The sequence below is a fragment of the Xylocopa sonorina genome, chromosome 15 (assembly GCF_050948175.1).
Source record: "Xylocopa sonorina isolate GNS202 chromosome 15, iyXylSono1_principal, whole genome shotgun sequence".
Classification (NCBI taxonomy): Eukaryota; Metazoa; Arthropoda; class Insecta; order Hymenoptera; family Apidae; genus Xylocopa; species Xylocopa sonorina.
This window is the reverse complement of record NC_135207.1, coordinates 2763042-2785692: the sequence shown is the minus strand read 5'-3', so window position 1 is coordinate 2785692 and position 22651 is coordinate 2763042. Positions and strand designations below refer to the sequence as shown.

The window sequence follows — 22651 nt, the reverse complement described above, 5'->3', positions numbered from 1 at the left end:
GAGACGTTCAAAATGGTCGACTTTATATGGTACTTTATGGTTATCCTCAACGTTGAGCGGTGTTTCTTCCAATTACCTTTGTAACTACTTTCTGGGATGTCAGGTAAATTTGTTGGCTAAGAACTAGAATGAAATAGGAAAAAAGGACGCAAGAAGATCTTCGATCGAAGTTGAAAGAGATTTCGATTCTCGAGGGGCGAGTAAATGCGTAAGATGCGGATTATTTTTTGAGATGCACAAACGAATAACGTGGCTACGTGACAAATATTGTACGATCGAGTTTGTCCGCTCGTGCTTCTGGAGAGATGTTGCGGGTTATTATTTCAGAGCAGTCGTAACTTTGAAACTTTCTTTGAAGACGTAACGCATCGATTTTCCGCATGAAATTCTAATGGCATCCGCCACTTTCATGAATTCCTCCTCCTCCTCCTCCTTGGGCCGTTCAATCTTTCATCTCAGCAGCGTAGCTTTTCAAACTACACGTGCTTATCCGTTATTAAAACGGAACCCTCTCCGTAATCATTTCTCATGTCGAATTAAACCACTAAAATCTTAACAGCTATTCGTAAAAAGTGCACATCAATTGTTTCGAATATCTATCGTACACGAATATATCGAGTAAGCAACATCAACCGCTTTTTAAACTGTGTCGTAAAAACGGGCAGAAAATTCGTATATATATATTACCGCAGCATTATTTAACAACATTTTTAAAAAGGATCCAACGTAGCAATATTTTTCTGACGCCCGCATTCATCGATTAATTTACACGAATATCTTACACTCTACTTAATAAACTACTTAATAAATTAAATAGCAATTTTAAGAAGGGTACAAAAATCCATGTATTCTATTCTAAACATATTCTATATGAAATTTGCGAACAAATCAATGAAATACCTCCAACTATGAATACAACGAATCTCATAATTAAAATGAAAATCTCAAGAATTATTATATACATCATTAAAATCGTATCCAATTAAGTAGCAAAATAGAACCAACGATAGCGCAATTTCCGTGCATTCAACATCAATTAATTCCACAATGAATTTCACAATTGAGATGAAAATCTCAAGAATTATTATATATATTACTAAAATCGTATTCAATTAAGTAGCAAAATAGAAGTCACAATAGCGCAATTTCCGTGCATTCAACATCAATTAATTCCACAATGAATTTCACAATTGAGATGAAAATCTCAAGAATAATTATATATAGTATTAAAATCGTATCCAATTGAGTAGCAAAATAGAACCAACGATAGCGCAATTTCCGTGCATTCAACATCAATTAATTCCACAATGAATTTCACAATTGAAATGAAAATCTCACGAGTTATTAAAATTATATCCAATTAAGTAGTAAAATAGAAGCAACAATAGTCCATTTGTCCAAGCTTGCTGGAGCACTCGAACCAAGAGAAGACCTCTTTGAACCATTCAAAACACTGGAACCGACTTTGCCGACAGAGAAATTCCACGTGCGAGCAGTGACGAGTCTTAACGCGATCTTAGTCGAGACACGTAAACGATTAGACCAAAATAGCGATAGTCGTTCGAACGGTTGTACAGTCGATGGCTGTCCAACCGTCAAAAGCTTGCGACGTGGCAACATTCGAAGACTTTCAGGCGAAATTGCGATCAGGTTTCGCAGTGTGGGGTTCGACGAAGCAGTAAACGAGGTGGAAACCGCGGCACAGCCGTGAGCAACGGCCAGAATGGAACTTCCGGACAAAGCGATGAGTTACGGAGGAAGGTTCGCCCCTCCACCACGGAATTCCCTTTCAGAGGCCACGGTAACCGATCATTTCTTTGGTCCGTTTGTCGCGACGCTGGCTACGATCGCCAAGAACTGCGCAAGCTTTGTCGTTACTCGCTTCTCGATTAAATGGAGAAGCTGCGCGAATCCTGCTCCCTAGTTACGATGAATCTTCGATATTTCTCTTCTTTACAGGTGTTGGAATTAAAGTGGTAGCTTCTGAGAGAACTTCACCATTCTTCGTTTTTGTTTACAGTAGGTTGGATAGAGTGGGTAAGTTTGTTTGTGGTCAGATGTTGGCGTTGTTTAGTTAATTCTTTGCGGTTTTTTTTAGCTTCTGTATAAAGAAATTAAAGGTAAGATGTGAAATTTATGAGAGTTAGCGAGATTCGATTAATTTGATGATCTGTGATATGAATGATAGAATTGAAGTAATGTAACGCGGTTAATATTTGGAACATGTTCGATTTTGTCAATCTAGTGATTCGAATTTGGCAATCAACTACAATTTCTGTTTATGGTCAGATGTTAATTCTTTGCAATTCGCCATTTTAGTTTCTGTAGTTGATTATTGCTTGCATATAAGTATTTTTAAGAAATGAAATGTAGGATATGGAATTTATGAGTTAGCGAGATTCGTTGAATTTGATGATATGTGATACGAATGATAAAATTGAAGTAATGTAGCATGGTTAATATTTGAAGCACCTTTGATTTTGTCAATCTAGTGATTCGAATTTGGCAATCAACTACAATTTTTGTTTATGTTCAGATGTTAATTCTTTGCAATTCGCCATTTTAGTTACTGTAGTTGATTATTGTTTGCATATAAGTATTTTAAAGAAATGAAATGTAGGATATGGAATTTATGAGTTAGCGAGATTCGTTGAATTTGATGATATGTGATACGAATGATAAAATTGAAGTAATGTAGCGTAATTAATATTTGAAGCACCTTTCGATTTTGTCCATCTAGTGATTCGAATTCGACAGAAACAAACATTCACTCGAACTCACAACTGTCCACCTGAAGTTACATCAATGTACGTGGATCTATTTTAAACTTAAAACGGGACTCGATTCAATTCTCAACGAGAGTGTGCACACTTTTGATTTCACATTTAACGGTTCACATTAATGAATTAAAAATTGATTTCGTCGAGCAATGAATCCACCATTATATCGAAACCAATTGAAATCCACGTAGTTGGACACCAGTGTCGGACAAGGTTGACAGAGCGATAAAGTGAGCCCGTATACCTCTTTAGTTTTACATGAAATTGACGTTGGCAATGTCAACGGGGCTTCGACGTTAACTTTGCAGCGAATCAGAATTATAGATATAGCAGCAGCACAGAATATCGAGCAGTTCGCACACTACTTCCACCGATAAGAGGGCCGCGAACCCAATGCCAGTATCGCTGACGAAACCGTATCTAGGCCTCGATATTGAAAGTGCGCAACTTTAATGGTGGCATCGTGTACAGCTCACTGATGGATTGAAAAGTTCGCGATCTTGGCGCATCTTGGACAACTGTTTGCGGATGTTTGTAAGTCCTCTCACTTGCTCGCCATTTATTTTCTATACGCGTGAAACGAATAATATGAATATGCACAGCAACAATCTTGCGAGAGAATAAAGAAGAACTTGGACATGTTGTAGAGACGCGTGCTTTTTTCATCACAATGCCCACTCTGGATAGTCTGTTCCTGCTACAGTTGAAAGTGATCGATCGTTCAATCCAGTCGCCACATCCGATGCCATTGGATTTTCTCTGTTTCTTGTATCCTTGAAAAACATTTCTGTTGTATTTAAATACAGAGGAGGAATATACTTGCGCAGCTTCTATGGATTTTGTTTTCTTACAAAATGATCATTTTATGAGAAGAGAGGTACAAGCATCCAGTGATACTATTCTTGTTCCTTTAATTGTTCTAAATCACGTTTTGAGCGTGTGATTTAATTAGAATTAATATTTTTAATGTTACCAAGCGAGAAACGAAATTTGGATGAAAATGATTCGTATGAACAGGTAATATAATGCAAAGAAACTGAGCTTCTTCATCTGTGAAATTTGTTTATGAAGCATACGAGATATTGCGGTTTTGATTTAACAAATGGAAATATTTCAAATGTAGAAAAATATTTGAAAAACGAAAGATTGATAGATAAATCACTTTAGTTAACAAAAAGAAGAACAGTGCTCTTATCATTGACTGAATATTTTCGAACTTTTATTTTAACACCATAATGGATATATTCTGAATTCCATATATCAATTGCAACGTTAATACTCGATGCTGCGTAGAGATAGAGTTTCGTTGTCGGTAATGTCGCAAAGTATCGACGTTATTAAAATCCCATTTGTAGGAACCGATATTATCAAAATTAACGACGAAGCATTATTTAGAATCTCGTTTTAATTTTTCCGATTACTCTCAATAGCAGTAGTAGCATGAAAATTATGAAATACTGTCATCTATTTTTAGACAAAACTCCTCTAATAAATTCTGAGTTGCGATATTAAATAATGTAGGAAAAATTTAAATATTGCCAATAGTCAGATTTCGATTGAAGGATCTCTGCAAGTTTACGACTTGCTCAAAGTTCGCCTGCACGCGTTTGGGAAACTTTCGAATGATTATTTCATCCTTTGGCGACACAGAGAAGTTAAAAAAAACACTGTTAATTTAATTTAATGCAAGTAAAACAAATTATGCAACAAGCAAAAGATTCTTAACTCACGACAATTATTCTACGTTACTTTATCACAATTTATCCAATCTATTCATCTGATTTCAATAAAAGAATGTATTTAATAATTACATTCATAAAAAAAATATACAAAATGAGGCAAAATTAGACACTAAAGAATGTAGTCTAAACTACGCTGCACTGTGCATGATGGATTGTTTAGAAAATAATGAAAAATCGAAAAAACTACAAGAAATCGTATATAAAACTGAAATAATTTTGTGATTTTTATTATTAAATAATCGAAGACAATTCTTTACGTAAAAAAATTGTTATTCAATTTTAGAAATATGCAGGTTGCATCTGTGTTCGAGTAATGCAACTGGGTGTACGTAGATGCCTTATAAAAAAAAAATTAAAAACGTAGAATAATGTTTTCCGGTTTAAAGATTTCTCGTCGAAGAATTTAGGTTTGAAAGTTCATGGTATAATGATGTATGATATATATAGACAATTTATGGTGTAATCACGTAGATATTAGTACCTCTTAGTGAGATTAGTATCTCAAAGAAGAGATAAGTTCTATTTCCATTTATATGTTAAACAATCTCGAGCACAATATCGTCAAAATGCGAACACACATGTGACCTAAACCAGAGATGCATCTTCGAAACTAAATTTCCCATAAACGAAGCTTGAAACCCAAAATTGTTACTCCACATTTTCAATTTATTCTCTCATGAAGACTTCAGTCGTCACGCCGCAAGAACTTAAAAAAAAAGAATCACGCAACGCCCTAATTACAAGCCCCGCAATATTTCTGCGTAACCCGGCTGAAAATCCTTCGAATTAATTTCGTTCGTCGAGATGAAACGCGATACGTATGTTCGATTTCATCTTGCAGATTAAAGGATTCGCAGACTTTGCGTCGCGAGCAACGTATTGAAATTTCATCGTCGCCCGTTTTCCCAGCCATTCTACTGACACCCGCGCAAAAATATCGCTGCAGGGGACGACCAAACGAATTACTCTTCCCCGCGGACGTTCGACTTTTTTCGTGGCGGCGATTTAATCGAGGTAAACGGGGAAAAACTCGATTACCAGAGCCACGAAATGTTGGGCCAGCAAGAAACTCTGGGCTTCTTCCTCGTTTTGGACCAGTTCTTGCAAGTAAAACCGCAGATACGAGTCTAATCGAGGAGACCAATGAATGAGGGATTATTTAATAGCAGCGAGCGACTGGTCGAGATGAGTATCGAAGGGACACCAAGTGCTATGAATCTCATCGATCGCAGCGCCACGCACGTGGCAAAGCGACGCAGCTGCATGAATATGCCACGACTAATTCGCCATCGCGTGCATTATTCGAAGACAGAGGGTGCACCAGCTTCGTAGCATCGATCGATCGAAGATTGATTATCAAAGAAGAGCAAGCCACTGGCGGATGTGCGTAAATTTTGCTCGATCGAACGCGAGGCACAAAGTTCCGGGTCCAAAGGGTTTCACGAGCGTTTCGCTATCCCCTTCACGATTAATAAATTCCTGCTGTAATGGAAATTAATAGGGACTGCATCGATCGTGCAATTTCCCAAGAAAATCCTTTCGTAACGTATTTTTTTCGAAAACTCATAATTGGAATTAGAATGAATGATATAGTAAATAATAGTTATATGCTGGTTAATATGTTATTTGGTATGAAATAATTGAATTTGACTCAATTTTAAATTAACGTTATTCGTTCGTTTCAGATATAATTTATCAATAGAATTGCAATCCCCTTCACGATTAATAAATTCTTGCTGTAATGTAAATTAGCGGGGACAGCATCGATCGTGCAATTTCCCAAGAAAATCCTCTCGTAACGTGTTTTTCTTTTTTTTAAAACTGCATCGATCGTGCAATTTCCCAAGAAAATCCTCTCGTAACGTGTTTTTCTTTTTTTTAAAACTTCTTATAATTGGAATTATAATGAATGATATAGTAAATAATACTTATGTGTTGGTTAAAATGTCGTTTTGTATGAAATAATTGAATTTTACTCAATTTTATAGATACATTCAGACAAATGAACCTTTAAGGATCACTTTTTATATTTCTTTTTGAGACAAATTAACTTTCCTATTGTGCTGCAACATTTATTTAAAAGTCAATGGTGTTTTACAAAATTAACGTTATTCGTTTGTTTCAGATATAATTTATCAATAGAATTGCAATCGTTGTGCGATTATTAAATTTTAACGAACACAACAGGAAAGAAGTCAATGGTGTTTTACAAAATTAACATTAATCGTTTGTTTCAGATATAATTTATCAGCAGAATTGCAATCGTTGTGCGATTATTAAATTTTAACGAACACAACAGGAAAGAAGTCAATGGTGTTTTACAAAATTAACATTAATCGTTTGTTTCAGATATAATTTATCAACAGAATTGCAATCGTTTTGCGATTATTAAATTTTAACGAACACAACAGGAACGTCAATAGAACAAGATCGATCAAATTCTGATTGACGATGAGAGTGTAGCGGAAATGAAAAAAATTAAATCTAAAGATCGAAATATTTATAAATGGTATGACGTAGCCTCCCAAAACGGCTCGTCGAGTACGACTGGAAGGTAATAAATGTTTCCAAAGAGTGATCAATTACCATTAAACTGCGTTACACTCGTAATTCTATGGGTACAAACTTGGTCTCCCTGTTTTATTCACAAAATCCGTCACAATTCAATACGAAATTTTATATCATAATAGCCGATCGCGCAGGTGCGAACATTCGCAACGAGAAATTATAACGACTATAAATCGTATCAATTATATACGTACACCTACGAAAGAGCTTAAAAAAACGTGTAAATAAAAACCAAAAAGCACGTTCTTAACCTCGACAAGATTGAAACACTTCTGTACAAATAATATCGATAATTATTCCTGAAAGCATCTTCCAACAGCTTGACTTAGTCATCTGCAAATTGGATCGCTCGTAAAAATTTCGACGCTTACATTTCAGGTCTCCAATTAGCGGTGGATTACTTTTAATTACACGAGTAATCTGAAAAGAGTGGCACGACGCAGGTTGGAGCCAGCTTGTTCTCTGGTTGGTACCGCGAGGACGTTCGAGCGCTTCCACGTGATCCACGCCACGCTCGAGACAGGAAAAATAGAAAGTAGAAAAGCCTCGGCCCCAGTGATGTATCTTTAAAGAGCGATTTATCCACGCGAGGACCGTTTCGTGGAATTTGCGACGAGCCTGGCGCGACTACAGTTCGAGGCTGCTATCCCCAGAAGGCTGGCTATTTTATCCGCCGCCATTAAGGCTGCTCAACAACAAAGTCCGTAAATTCCCTCGGATGGTGATTAAGACAAAGGGGTAAATCGCGTTCGAACGGCTGTTCTCTCTTGTGTCTCGCTCGTTCAGCCTCGACAGGGCCTACCCTAACGTCGATATCGAAACCCATCAGCCAGCTTCGTAATGAAATTATTGACCCATTTCGGATATTGCGCTAACTAGAGGCTTTAAAACCAATCCGGCTATATCGTGCTCTGTCCTGACGAGATATTGAATTAGCCCGCCGTCTCGCGGGGATTTCTTTCCTCGATTCGAAAGTGGAAACACGAGTAAGTGGGCGATGATCAACGATTATCGTGTTCGCGGGTGATTAGCGTGCTTGATTGATGGCGATGATGGAACGAGCGTTAATGGCGTTATGGGTATGATAAGATATAGGACCAGTCGTTGGTCGTTTCATTAGCGATGATGATCCCTGTTTAATGAATGACAGCTAATAATTGCGCTGTTTACAATAAAATTTGTTTACCAGTTGAAAGGCTCGCCAGCACTGGCTGAGAAACTTAAATGATTCCTGGCCAGAGATGAGAAAATCCTTTCGAAACTTAATCGTGACTATTGAACAATCAATCTCAGGTTCTAGCTGACGATATCACTATTTAAGGCAGAATGTGAGAACAGTTCGATGTAATTTTGAATGTCCCATCTTCTCACTGACTTTACTACCTAATACTTAAAGGAATAGTTAATTACCCTGATATAATTGATTCGTGGATTCTGTTACCTCGTGTATAATTTTCAACAATGAATTTCTGTCGGGTGTACAACGATTAGTCGCACCATTTTCCGTTGACACCCCGTAAGCGGTGTATATAATACAAGATCCTTATCCTTTTCGACGATATCAACAAGAAAATACCCCTTTCGCCACTTCGTTATCACCGTCTCGCATCAAATTGTCGCGACAGCATCTTACCATACCCATTGAAACACCGCGAAACCACATTGAAAACCTCCTGGCAGCCGCAACACACTTCTTTCTCTGGTATCAATTGTTCTAAAAAATTCTGTATCAAATCGATATCAACCAACCATACAACAGCCCGCTAATCCGCGCTAATTCCTCCAACCGGAAGCCTACCCATGGAACACCGTCCAGTCATTGTCGCGTCCCAATCATGTCGATCAAACGTCGATCGCATTGACGGGAGGATCGCAGCTCACTCGTGAGCTGACATCGCATACGAGGAGGGATAATTCTGCTCCTCGATTGTTCCTAATTACCCATCCGCCTCTTTCTTCTCGCATCAGCGTCCACATTGGAATAAAAAAAAAAAAGAATCTGTGGATGCGATCAGTTATCCGTTTTTTTATCCGTCTATGTCGATACTTCGACGAACGTTTGGATTCTCGCTCGGTTACCTTTATCGAGATAGCTAAATCGAGACATTACACGTGACTATGGAACGGACGAACGCGATATTCGATCGACGCACGTAATGGCGGCGAACCGTGGGCGCGTTTAATTCCTTGCCTTACGATTCAACAGATTGAGCGTCAGTTTCGAAAGCTACCAAACTTCCCAAGCTTTCTCTCATGCAATTACCAGCTATTCTGGTGTGATTAATTCTCTCGATCCATTCACCTTCTGAAAAATGTCAGTGGCAGATAAATTAGCGGTTACGATTTCATTCCAGTGTTCATTACAACCACCACAACGCTCAACCTGTTAATTAGCGTGACTGCGCATGGTATGGTTCACGGGTAAAGTCGCTAACACTTAGTAAAAAGAACCACTTGACCCGTGACACGTATTATCACGAGCCCTACTCGCGTTTGTCAGCTTTGGTCCACGATACATAGGTACTACATACGTGGTGATTGTACTACGTACGTGATTTGTTGCAGTCAGCGAAAGCGTGGCGCTGTAGCGTTCCCTTTAAATCAGTCGCACCGCGAAAGGCCTTGAATTCCAGCTAGACGAAACGAAAAGGTTAGGAGAATACGAGTGTCCTCGAGCGAGACAACGGTTTGGACTCGTAACGGGTGACCATATCGCACTGATTAGCTCGCTTTCGCCAACGATAGGTGTCACGAGTGTCGTGCAACGTTTCAAGGCAAGGAGTTAACGGGCAAACGTCTCGTTTTCGTCTCAGTTGATAAAGCTGACGTCATACTGGTGGAAGCGTCGTGTGGTTGTCGTTGATGTCCAGTAACGGCCGCTGGTACCGTTGGACGAAATCCTGGAAGATCCTGTAGGAGGGCCCGCGTACTAGTTGTTATCGCCTGGACGAACGGAAGTCTGCACTAGGCTATGCCAGTGTGACCACTCCTTCTGGCTCTGGGGACCAACAGTTGTCTGACAGCCAACAGCCCACCACCACGGTCACGAAACCAATCAGCAGGGCTAAGAAGATGTACACCTCCGCCTTCCCTAAGGAATCTGCACGGATAGGACATGAGATTCACCAGTCGTTCGTTGCTCGAGCGCAGTATACAGTAGCGAAACTCTCTGTCGGCACGTTTGATGTCGGTGTACCATAAAATTGAGTGCGCATGCGCGACAGAAGAATTCAAATCGCAGCGCCACCTGGATTTCAATCTCACTTGCATTCTTTTACTCTCTATCTGGCCAACTTATTTTTACGTTTAGTTAATCGAAATTTAATAAAATAATAAATGTATTACTTCTAACACACTGAAAAACAAGGAAAGAAAGCAAAAATCGAAAAAATATAAAATACACATGTTACTATGAGTATGAAAATGTAAGAACATAAATATTATACAAGGTAAACAAGAGGAAATGTAATGAAAAATTCTTCAATTCTTATAGCCCCTTCTGCATATGTAATACTACAACAAAAAATATGTATTATAGAAAATTACAAAGCAATATAAAATATTTATATAAATTAACAATTCCCTTGAATTATTTATCAAAATACTTTTAGAAATTAACAATTATTTTGAATTGATTCTTTTTCGCTTTCTTTCCTTTTTCTCATAAAAATCTTCGAAATAGCTCGAACGTGCTCCAACGCTTTCAAGCAGCTTTCAACAGATATTGAATTCCCTCGAAATTCAGCTTCAGGTTTGGTTAGATATTCAATCGTCTTTTTGTTTGCTAAGAAAGAGAGAGAAAGAAAAAAAACTAAAGAGCTAGTGAGGCAGAAGTTCAGATGGCACTGCGATTCGGAGCCTTGTTTCGCGGATGCGCATTAAATTTTGTAACACATAAAATCGTGCCAGTTGCGCTACTGTATACTGTGATACAGGAGGGAATTCAATATCTGTTGAAAGCTGCTTGAAAGCGTTGAAGCACGTTCAAGGTATTTCAAAGATTTTAGGAGAAAAAGCAATTTTATTTTTTGTTTTTTGTCTCCTTTTTTGGTTTGTATTGAGGTGGATCGAGTAGCTGAAATGTGAAACAAGAAAGGAGTTGGAATATCTTTTGTATTTTTCATTATATTTTCTCTTGTTTATCTTGTATAATATTTATATTCTTACATTTTTATAGTCATAGTAACATGTGCATTTATATTTCTTCAATTTTTGCTTTCTTTCCTTATTTTTCAGTGTATTAGAAGTAATACATTTATTATTTTTATTAAATTTCGATTAACTAAACGTAAAAATAAGTTGGCCAGATAGAGAGTAAAGGAATGCAAGTGAGATTGAAATCCAGGTGGCGCTGCGATTCGGATTCTTCTGTCGCGCATGCTCACTCAATTTTATGGTACACCGACATCAAAGGTGCCGACAGAGAGTTTCGCTAATGTATCCTGTGGTAATGCACTGAGTTGTTTGGGGTCAGGTTTCAATGGACACGTGCGTGGCATGCGGGTGGGGGAGGCTCTTCTGATGAAAAACGAGGGACGTGCGAGCAGCGGCAGCGTGAAAAATATCGGCACACGATGCGAGAGAATTATGGCGGTGATTTGAATGGGAATCTTAACGATCCTCGCGATTTATTGCCGATACTTACGGGCAACTTTGTGTGGGTGGGTCATTGTAGCGTGTCGGATAAAAATTTCGTTTCAATTTACCTCCACTGGTTCCTTGAAAAAAGGTACGTTGAATTTTTTGTTCGAATAATTACTAAAGGTACTGATATTTCTTTCTGCACTTTTGTTACGTGTAAATAATGACTGAAATGATTTGAAATTGAAACTGATACAGTAGTAATAATAATTTGTATTGATGTGCAAAGTGAATTTTTCTAGAATTGAACAGAATCGTTTCTTTCTTCTTTAAATAATGGATTGAAATAATGTGAAATTCAAACTGATACAGCAGTAATAATAATTTGTATTGATGTGCGAAGTGAATTTTTCTAGAATTGAACAGAATCGAATTGGATATCTAGAACTGGGCGGTACTAAAAGTTTGAAAAGATGTCTGGAACGATGTCACGGATACAGTGCAAGCTTCGAGAGCATGGAAATCCAATAAACAATTTCTCGATAATCTCTTTCGTTCAAGAGACAATATACGATAACGCTATATAGCAGGAAAGTTACAGGGATATTTCCACGCGATCCACTTTGAAATTCAACGATACTTCGTGATCTCTTATTATGCAGAAATAATCATTTTCAGGAAATGAATACGTCGAAATATGTTTAATGCTACACGTAGATGTAAAGAAGGCAAAAATTGCAACGAGCCACGTCGCGAGCCTTTCTCGAGAGACGACAGAATTGACAAGTTATACTTAAAACCATCGCAATCGCCTATAGAGCTTGGAATCTATCGATAGTATGCGAAATCTGAAAGTTAAATCGCGGAATCTAGGGTCGCGAGCGAAAAGACAGGTATTGCTCATTCGTTTCATGAATTTTTCATACTTCCAGCTGTATCTATTTATTTTTCAACATTGTCGAATAACTTGATAAAGATTGAAGAGTGCTTCTCGAAGGAGTACAAATTTTAAAAATATAAATATTCAAAAGGACCAAATATATACTGTGTGCAAAAGGTCTTTTTTCCTTTATATATTTCTAGTATATAATTAAATAATATATTATATATTATATATAAGAAAGTAATATACAATATATTAAATATAAGAAAATATAAATTTCTTTACAAGCTTTAAGTAAACTATACACATAGTTATATTTTTCACAAAATTGAGACAATTTGTAGAGGTAGTTGAGAAATAGATGTAGGATATGAGGTACATGGACAGACTGTTATGTAAGCCTGCTAGAAACCAGGAAAGTTTTCATGGTAACACGATGAGAAATTGCTCGCGCTGATGATCTACAAAGCTAACACGAACAGCGTGAAAGTTATGTATGGTACTTGACCTATCGATTCTAATAAGGCGGTCGGAACGAATTTACGAAGGATAATTTCTGTCCAATGAATACGTATGATTCGTGCCAATTTTTCTTGCATTACGTACATACGAAAGTACATGAATAACTTGTGATACTTGTTGATGGTCGTGAATGATACGATATTAGTAGCCAATGCTTGTCACTACTTTTCATGCACTACTAGGCTAGTCTTGCTTGCACCAAATTATCCAAATATTTATATACAAGTGGTACTATACATACATTGTCGACTAAAAGTTTGGGTATGTGTATTTAGATGGTAGTTGGAAAAAAATGTTCGAGTTTTTGGTCTTTTCGTATGACTAATACTTTGCTTCATAAATATATCCAAATAATAATTTACTTTACGAAAATATCCAAATAACTGACAGTACAATTGGAATATTAAAAAAAATATATACACAACTATTAAAATAAAAGTTCTATTCGCTAAAGTAATCTCCCCTTTCATTATTTTCCCTTGCATATAAATACAAAACTAAATTAAAAACCAGCTGCGCCCTTACACATTGAATTACACAAAAAAACGCGAGTATTCACTTATTACTCTACATTCTGTATATTTAAGCGTCGAATAAAAATACAACAAGTGATACCCAAACTGTTAGTCAACGTTACATACACTACCGTTGCGATATGACTATAGCCTTCATGCTGAATTCTCTGCTAAACATACGTATAAATAATATATTGAATAATCGTATGCTGGACTATTGTACACAAATATAGTAATAGACAAATCTGGTATAAACGAACAAAATCGATAGAACAAACGTACATATTAGGGTGGTGGATTTATATTACACAAATCTGGTATAAACAAACAAAATCAATAGAATAAATGTACATATTGGTGTGGTGGATTTATAATAGACAAATCTGGTATAAACGAACAAAATCGATAGAACAAACGTACTGGGGTGGTGGATTTATAATAGACAACTCTGGTATAAATGAACAAAATCTGGTGGATTTATAATACACAAATCTGGTATAAATTGAACAAAATCGGTAGAATAAACTTACAATTGGGGTGGTGGATTTATAATAGACAAATCTGGTATTAACGAACAAAATCGATAGAACAAACGTACTGGGGTGGTGGATTTATAATAGACAACTCTGGTATAAACGAACAAAATCTGGTGGATTTATAATACACAAATCTGGTATAAATTGAACAAAATCGGTAGAATAAACTTACAATTGGGGTGGTGGATTTATAATAGACAAATCTGGTATAAACGAACAAAATCTGGTGGATTTATAATAGACAACTCTGGTATAAACGAACAAAATCTGGTGGATTTATAATAGACAACTCTGGTATAAACAAACAAAATCTGGTGGATTTATAATAGACAAATCTGGTATAATAAACGAACAAAATCTGGTGGATTTATAATAGACAAATCTGGTATAATAAATGAACAAAATCGATAGAATAAACGTATTGAGGTGGTGGATTTATAATAGAAAAATCTGGTATAAACAAACAAAATCGACAGAATTAATGTATTAGTGTGGTGGATTTATAATAAACAAATAAAATCGATAGAATAAACGTACATATTAGGGTGATGGATTTATAATAGACAAATCTGGTATAAACGAACAAAATCGATAGAATAAATGTACATATTAGGCTGGTAGATTTATAGTAGACAAATCTGGTATAAACGTATTGGAGTGGTGAATTTATAATAGACAAATCTGATAAAAACAAACAAAATCGATAGAATAAATGTGTATATTAGGCTGGTAGATTTATAGTAGACAAATCTGGTATAAACGTAGTGGTGAATTTATAACAGACAAATCTGATAAAAATAAACAAAATCGATGGAATAAACGTATTGGATTTTAGATTTACCTAGAGGTCCCTTCGACTTCCACAGTCCCTTGATCAGCGTGGGGTCGCCGCGGCGCCAGTCGCGCCACCCTCGGCCCCGACGAGCCGGTCCCGTGGACCAACCTGTGCCACCGCCGGCGGCACCGCCACCGGCCCCACCGCCGGTACTTCCACCGGTCACACCAAAGCCAACACCGCCGCTTCCACCGGCGACGCCGGTGCCAGAGCCAGAAGCACCGCCGCCAGCGGCGCCGAGGGTGCTGCTCGCGCCACTGCCAGCTGTGCCACCGCCGGGGCCCGGGGTGCTCGGCGAGCCAGCCTGCGGCTGTCCATGGCCCCCCGCCCCGCCACCGCCCTGTGGCAACGGCAGTCCTGCCGCTTTTTTTATCCAAAGCAGCGTGAAAAATCAACACACGCCGATCAAATTATTATTGTGCACCCTTTCACATTCAATTTTTCTTTTTTCTTTTTTTTTTTTGTTGTATTTCTTTTTGGCTTTACGATAGTTGTTTTTTGTTTGCTTGCTTGCTTGCGATGGGAGCTGATAGGGGTTCTTGTTGCGGGCGTGTAACGCGTACACACCTGACGATTTCAAGCAGGTTGTAATTTGAATTATCTTTTGTTTTAGAGCGATGGAAATGGTGATGCGAAAGGTGTATTGTGATTGGTGGTTTGAGGTGCTGCTTGTGAATATCGCATTTGGGACGTTTGGTGGAAATTACGTATTTCCAAGATATTCGTAAGAACTTGTGTGATTGTGAAAGTTGTATTCGTAAGACGGTATGTATTGCTTCGAGGTTTATCGTCTGTTTATAAATTGTGTACCATATAAATTTCGAGTGTAACTGGATTTGGTTGAAATCCTTGCAGATCTTTACGTACGAGAAATTACAGAGAATGTCTAATACAATTGCAATTATTATGTAGTATAAGACTCTTCATAACAAGTGTTTTTTCAGCCTTGCTTACTTTGATGCCTTTTCATGGATGCATATTTAATTTTACAGATGTACGAAGATAAAAAATATCGAGAAACTATACTGAATATCTTGGAAATATGTAATTTAATTGCTTATTAAAGAGATGTGGGAATTTTGTTTATATCTTTGTAATTCGGGTACAGGTGATGAAGAAAGGTGTGTACTATTGTAAAATACTATCATTAAAGATGAATAACCGTTGATGCGATATTACTATAGCCGTCATGCTGAATTATCAGCTAAACACATGTGTAAATAATATATTGCATGATCTTATGCTGGACTATTGGACACAAATGTAGTAAGACACAAATCTGGTATAAACAAATAAGTGAAAATATTGTTTAAAATAAATTTAATTAAGACCACTTGCACTGTCCTTAAAAATGATTTAAGAACATTTTACATATAAATCATTTGTGTACATATAATTAATATGCTTAAGAAATTTTAGAAACTTTAATCCTTTTTTGGTAGATAATGTATAAATTTTATTTAATTTTAAAGTGAAAATATTGTTTAAAATAAATTTAATTAAGACAATTTGCATTGTCCTTAAAAATTGTTTAAGAACATTTTACATATAAATCATTTGTGTACATATTATTAATATGCTTAAGAAATTTTATAAACTTTAATCCTTTTTTTGCAGATAATAAATTTTGCAGATATAAATTGCATCAGGAAGCCAGATTAATCTATAAAATTTACATTTTTTACATCCTGTTGAGAGTATTGCTCAAAATCGTCAAGTGTGCAGAATATTGTACGATAGGCCATATAATGGGGAGCAAAATAGTTTGTAGATGGGATCGTGCTCCATTAATTACTGCAAGAGCAGTTGATTTCGCTCCTGGTAAATTTATTCGACATAGAAAAGTTCCTCGCGAGCATAACTCGAATTACCATACAAAGAGATAGTTATGTCTCATTTACCGCGTCGATTAGCGTTATCTTTGAATAAATTTACCTGAAGTCTAAAATCTCTCGGTGCCAGTTTATTTGCATGCAAAACTGCTAAGAAGACAAGAAAAAGTATCTAGTTTGCAGTGTTATTAGAAATGAGGTTCGTTTCACCCGGCAACTTTGCACGTTTGTCACTGAAATTTTCACGGCACCGTTAACGCATACCTGTTGATGGTCACACAAAAAAATATTAATTTTATCATACCAAAATGGCGCAACACATTGAAAGAAAACTAAACGTGTGTAACTGAAATATCTCTCTACAGAAAAAAAATGTACACTATTGCATCCTCGATGAATGGAGCACGAGTGTTTCGTGTTTCCAATAAAGTTTCATTAAAAAGCATGAAACATCAATTCTGACTTCTTTGAACGAATCACTGATAACGTGAAAAAAAATAATTCGCTCTTTCAAGCATTACGTTTCATCAACTTTTCCTATACTCTAATAGAAATTTTTCCTTTGCGTCAATTTAATAATATAGGATGGCTCAATTATACAAGTTAACAACCAATACTGACGCTGCAGACTTTAGAATTTATTGTGGTATCAACGATCTTCTTTGCAACTGTCTCGAAAGCAAAAAGAGACTGGTAATTAGAGAATAAAGTTGTTCGAAATGTTCACTTTTACAACGTATCTCAAAATCATCGAAATCAGAGAGAAGGTAGTTCATCTGCAGTCTGACCATTCTTTAAACGTGATCCATTTGAAATAAAAATTGTAGGCACTAACAGCAATTATTTATTTTTCCATAATGTAAATTTTCACTCGTGACAGTATTTCGTAGAACGCTAACAACATTCTGCTGAATAGTCATGTACCGTGCATGCGAGCAAAACTTACCGCATAAGCAGAAGAATAAAATACTGGCAAGAAAGATCCACCCCATAACGTCATCAACAAGTCGTTTCTGCCAAGCTCATGTTACGCTGCACTATCGTTCTTTCTGTCTGCTGGATGAACTCGATGAGGCTGGCTTAATCATTTTCAGTGACAATTTCTGCAAACAAAAAAAATTCACATCGTTACTAACTTCGATTATGTTCAACAATCTTTCATAATAAACCATTACAAAGACTAGATATCGAAATTCAACGATGAGTTTACATCAGTGAATTTCACTGAAAATCTGGATTGTGGCTACGAATAATTTCTAATTCTTTCACGTGTTCCACAAGTAGTGATGACTTGCAGCTAAAATTAGTGGAAGTGCTGCTGCAGAAAATGTTTAGCCCTCGTTTTAAAATTGTGTAAAAGGAAATAAACGTGTATAAAAAGAAAATTTATTCAGGAACTTGATAAAATTCTTTTTTTAGGTTTTTAAGCAGAACAAACGCGGAATAAAAGAAAAAATCTACCTCCTACTAATAAGCCAGGATCGACACTGCGGGAGCAACAGTGCTTTCTCACCCTTGCAGCTTCTCATATGCGTATGCGAACTTCAGCATCTCTTTTATAAATTAGGAGATGATTATTGATATTAAATTTAAGGATTATGTATTGTAAGTATAAAGAAAGAATTAAAGGAAAAAAGACTTAAATGTTTAGATATAATTGTGTCTTATATAATATGTTATACAATATTTTATATATATAATATGTTATATAATATTTTATATATATAATATGTTATATAATATAAATTACATATAATATAATATGTTAATATAATATCAGATAAAAATATGAGGTGCTTAAATTTCATTGCTACTGTCCACAAAGACGTTCAATCATTCGTAGATAATTTCAAGTAATTCAAATGAAATTAATAGTCAAACAAATTGTAATTAAACTTCATAATAATCCAAGTTAAGCTCTTATTTTATGGTTTCTCGTTTGTATCGAATATTGAAGCTTGCAAAGTTTCCAAAAGCGCCCATTGACGTTGAAGCAAACACACAGAGAATTTATCGATAAACTTACACAGAAATCTGGTACTAATTAATACCAGATATTGCGTGCTACATCCTCGAATGAAAACGAAGTGATTAAATCATATTTCGAATTCAATGATTCATTTAAGGAAGTAGATATTGCGAAATGGAAGTTGGATGATGAAGCACAGTGGAATCTTTAAGTTCTGCGTATTAAGTAATCGCGATTGCAGCGCCACCGCTTGCAAACTTATAAATAAACCTCGACTGTCAGTTTGTAATATGCGACAGCCAAGTTGATTTGTAACAATGACAAAATTCAAGCGTCGAATTTGTTTTTCCACGTTTACGAAGTGTTTGAAGAAAGTGAACTTAATCGAACTTCATTAAAAACTCGTGCTGTGGTGTTAATAACAAGAGAGAACAAAAATGGAAGATGTATTTATCGTCAGTGACAAATTGGTAAAAGTTATCGAGAAAATGCGGAAATGTTTTCGATGTACGATTTGGTTAGTCTGTGATTTATGCGTATAAAGATCTAAAAAATATTAAGTAATAAAATTAGAAATTTGATATATGAAATACTTTCTGAGTGAAAATGTATTCGTACGCAGTTTAGATCGCGTTTTCATGTTACGATGTAGGTTATCTTTGTTAGATTTGTTAGATCACGAGTTTTCATATGATCTTTTTTCAAACAGTACGATATAAAATCGATACAAGTATCTGGAAACTCGTTTTCTTAAATTTTATTCGCAAAATGAATGTTACTCTGTTAAATGTATACGATTTGTTAATTGTTGTATGATAATAAATCAATCAATTATTTTTGTATCTTATTGTAAATGTACGATTCTACTTAAAATCTTATTAACGTAAGTGGAAAACTTTTGTTACATAGTTTAAGTAGAAATTTAATCAAGAATTTGAAACAGTGGAAAAATTAATTTCTATGCATGATGCAATGAAATTGATCCTAGGTCGTATAATATATTCCTATTAAGTGAGAAATGATTCTATAATATACTCATTTATGGAAATTTATTTACTACTGTTTAATAATTATTTGAAAACAGTTTTCAATGCATAATTGCATCTCTACGATAATAATTATAATATTTAGATGTAAATATTTATTATTCTAGTATATTGTATCCTAAATTTATGATTATATTAAAGTAACTTTCTATAATGGTTAACAGATTTACGATGCATCCATTTCATAGCTATGGTGAACTATTATTATTAACACAAATTTAAATTGGTCTATAGTTTATAGATTGCGTATTTAAACTTTTTAATTGATACAAGTATCTCTAAATCGGTGTATTCGCTTATGAAAATTTATTTACTACCAACTGTTTTATATGATAGCCATATTTATATTAATGTTAATGCATAATTTGATGAGCCTACAACAAGAAATAGAAAAATAGATATTACATACTCGACAAGATGTCAATTGGATGATGCAAAATATATTTTGATGGAACGGAATGTTATAAACTCAAAAAAAAAATATATATATATAATTATACATATCTAAAATCTATTGCTTGGATTTAGAACAACAGAAAAGTAAATGTTTAAGAGAAGATGTAATTTAATTATCCAATGAAACAATACTTTTTCATTGTTATATCCAAACTGTTTTCTGAAGATTATAAAATTCATTTTACATGTAAACAAATCTTAATTTTATACTTTTAATACACAGAATCTATTTGAAAGTGTTTCATGAGAAAACATGGATATGATCTAACAGCCTAACTTTGTAGCCGTTATAAATGATATAACAAATGTTATTTTAATTAAATACTGTTACTTAATATAACTCTTATTCGAACAGTAGAAATTACATTTATTTTATTGCCACTGAAAATTAGTCGAAAATAATGTCATTACACGTACGTTTAATGTTCAGACTGTACAAGATGGATTAAACCAGTTCTGTTGGTTTTATTATTTATTCTGTTTGCGATATTTGAGGGCAAGCTATTAATGTTAAATTATATAAATTTTATTTTAATTAAATACTATTATTTAATATAACTCTTATTCGAACAGTAGAAATTACATTTATTTTATTGCCACTGAAAATTAGTTGAAAATAATGTCATTACAGGTACGTTTAATATTCAGACTGTACAAGATGGATTAAACCAGTTCTGTTGGTTTTATTATTTATTCTGTTTGTGATATTTGAGGGCAAGCTATTAATGTTAAATTACATCTCTTCGTTTTTCAGCCAGCACACTATATCCGATCCTGTTAAAACTTCGTTTGGACATCGATATTGTCGCGCGTGCATTCAAAGGGTACTGGAAAATAAATGTCCCCAATGCCCATTCAGTAAGAGGATCATAAAGCGTCGAAATATTTCTGAAGACGAGCACATGGTGGTATTCATCTATCGGATGCGGAAGTTGATAGATGCAGTTAAACTGGATTTCGACATCAACGAGCGTTATGTTCTCAACTTACACACACGAGGTAAGTTGTACGTTCGATTTACTGTAAACTTTGAATTTTAATTCTAATTTTATTACCGCGATAAAATGTTATGTACAGAAGAAATGAAATACAAATATTTCAACGACTTTATAATATTGATTATTGTTGATAAATTTAATTATTGAAAACAGTGGAACTTATTTGTAAAGTGTTTTGATATGGATCCTTTAGAAATTAGAATCAGAATGAAAATTAGAATAATATTTGAGAAAAGAATAATTCAAGGAATAGAAAGAATTTCATTGAAATTTTTTCATTGAAAAAAATTATATTATTTATAGAAGAAAAATTATACAGAAAATAAAATTATTTACATAGGAAAGAATGATTCAAGGAACAGAAAAATTTCATTGAACTACTTTAACTAAATTTTTCAGTGAACTATTATAACTAAATTTGTTTTATTTATATAGAAAATAATAATAGAAAAAAATTATATTATTTATAGTAGAAAAATTATATAGAAAATATAATTATATAGAAAAGAATGATTCAAGGAACAGAAAGAATTTCATTGAACTACTTTAACTAAATTTTTCTATTATTTTTTCATTTCTAATATCAAACAGGATGTATTCAGTGAAAAGTAAATTTATTCAAGATAGATAAGAGGTTCTACTTCCGTATGTACATACATACGTGACATTGAAATAACCAGATATCCGAAGAGTCATTTCCAGGAAGTGGAAGATGATTTGTTCGCGTTAATTTAACGTTATGTGTAATCTACAACGTCTCCTTCTCGTTGAGTCACGCTTTCCAATGTATACATGTATAAGTTATCAATAAGAAGGGAGAATGGAAATTGTATCTGCTTGAAATACCTTCTTTAATGAAGCAATCTCGAGTTTAATATGCGTGAACACACATATAAAGTCGTTATAAAGGAAATTCCGTTTATAATCATGGCTAGAATCAATAATTTTTCAACAAATTGAGGCACCAGCTCTAACGCGACGCTATAATGTTATTTTTTTGAGATCATCAAGGTCTGTCGTCTCTTTTTTATTATTTTCTCTGTTACGTCTGCGTCACAGGAAAGCAATCAGAAAAGTCCAATTTAAATCCGCGAGAAAATAACATTTCGACTTCATCTTCTTTTGATTCCAATATTCTTTTTATTTTTATATTTTAATCTTATATTTGTACAACATCATTTCATTTATGCCCAATTTTGAGATCCCATGTACATGTTATAATAACCATATCTAATCTAGCTTTGTGTATTATTTGTGTTGCAATTTATTTTGTAATCAGCATACAGCATCAACTAATCTACGATGTAACACATGAAACAAATATTTGCTTATGCATAAAACAGGCACATACAGTAACAAATAAATGTTTAATGCGTGCACGCATTGGT

At 35.0% G+C, this 22651-nt stretch overlaps 1 protein-coding gene across 1 annotated transcript; it reads right to left on the bottom strand.

The window, feature by feature from the left end:
* Positions 1-10043: 10043 nt before the first annotated feature.
* On the bottom strand, positions 10044-17879 carry LOC143430761 (uncharacterized). The gene is made up of 3 exons (XM_076907176.1): positions 17741-17879; positions 14969-15325; positions 10044-10190 (listed from the first exon to the last, which is right to left on the bottom strand). Exons 1-3 carry the CDS (start codon positions 17784-17786, stop codon positions 10060-10062), a joined length of 534 nt encoding a protein of 177 aa, XP_076763291.1. The 5' UTR covers positions 17787-17879; the 3' UTR covers positions 10044-10059.
* Positions 17880-22651: the final 4772 nt, after the last annotated feature.

Excerpts from the sequence above, each read along its gene's own strand:
- LOC143430761 (XM_076907176.1), bottom strand. The coding sequence starts at position 17,786 with ATGGGGTGGATCTTTCTTGCCAGTATTTTATTCTTCTGCTTATGCG. Across the intron at positions 15,326-17,740 it reads TTTATTCTTCTGCTTATGCG|CGGCAGGACTGCCGTTGCCA; the intron begins GTAAGTTTTGCT and ends GGATAAAAAAAG. Across the intron at positions 10,191-14,968 it reads GAAGTCGAAGGGACCTCTAG|ATTCCTTAGGGAAGGCGGAG; the intron begins GTAAATCTAAAA and ends CTATCCGTGCAG.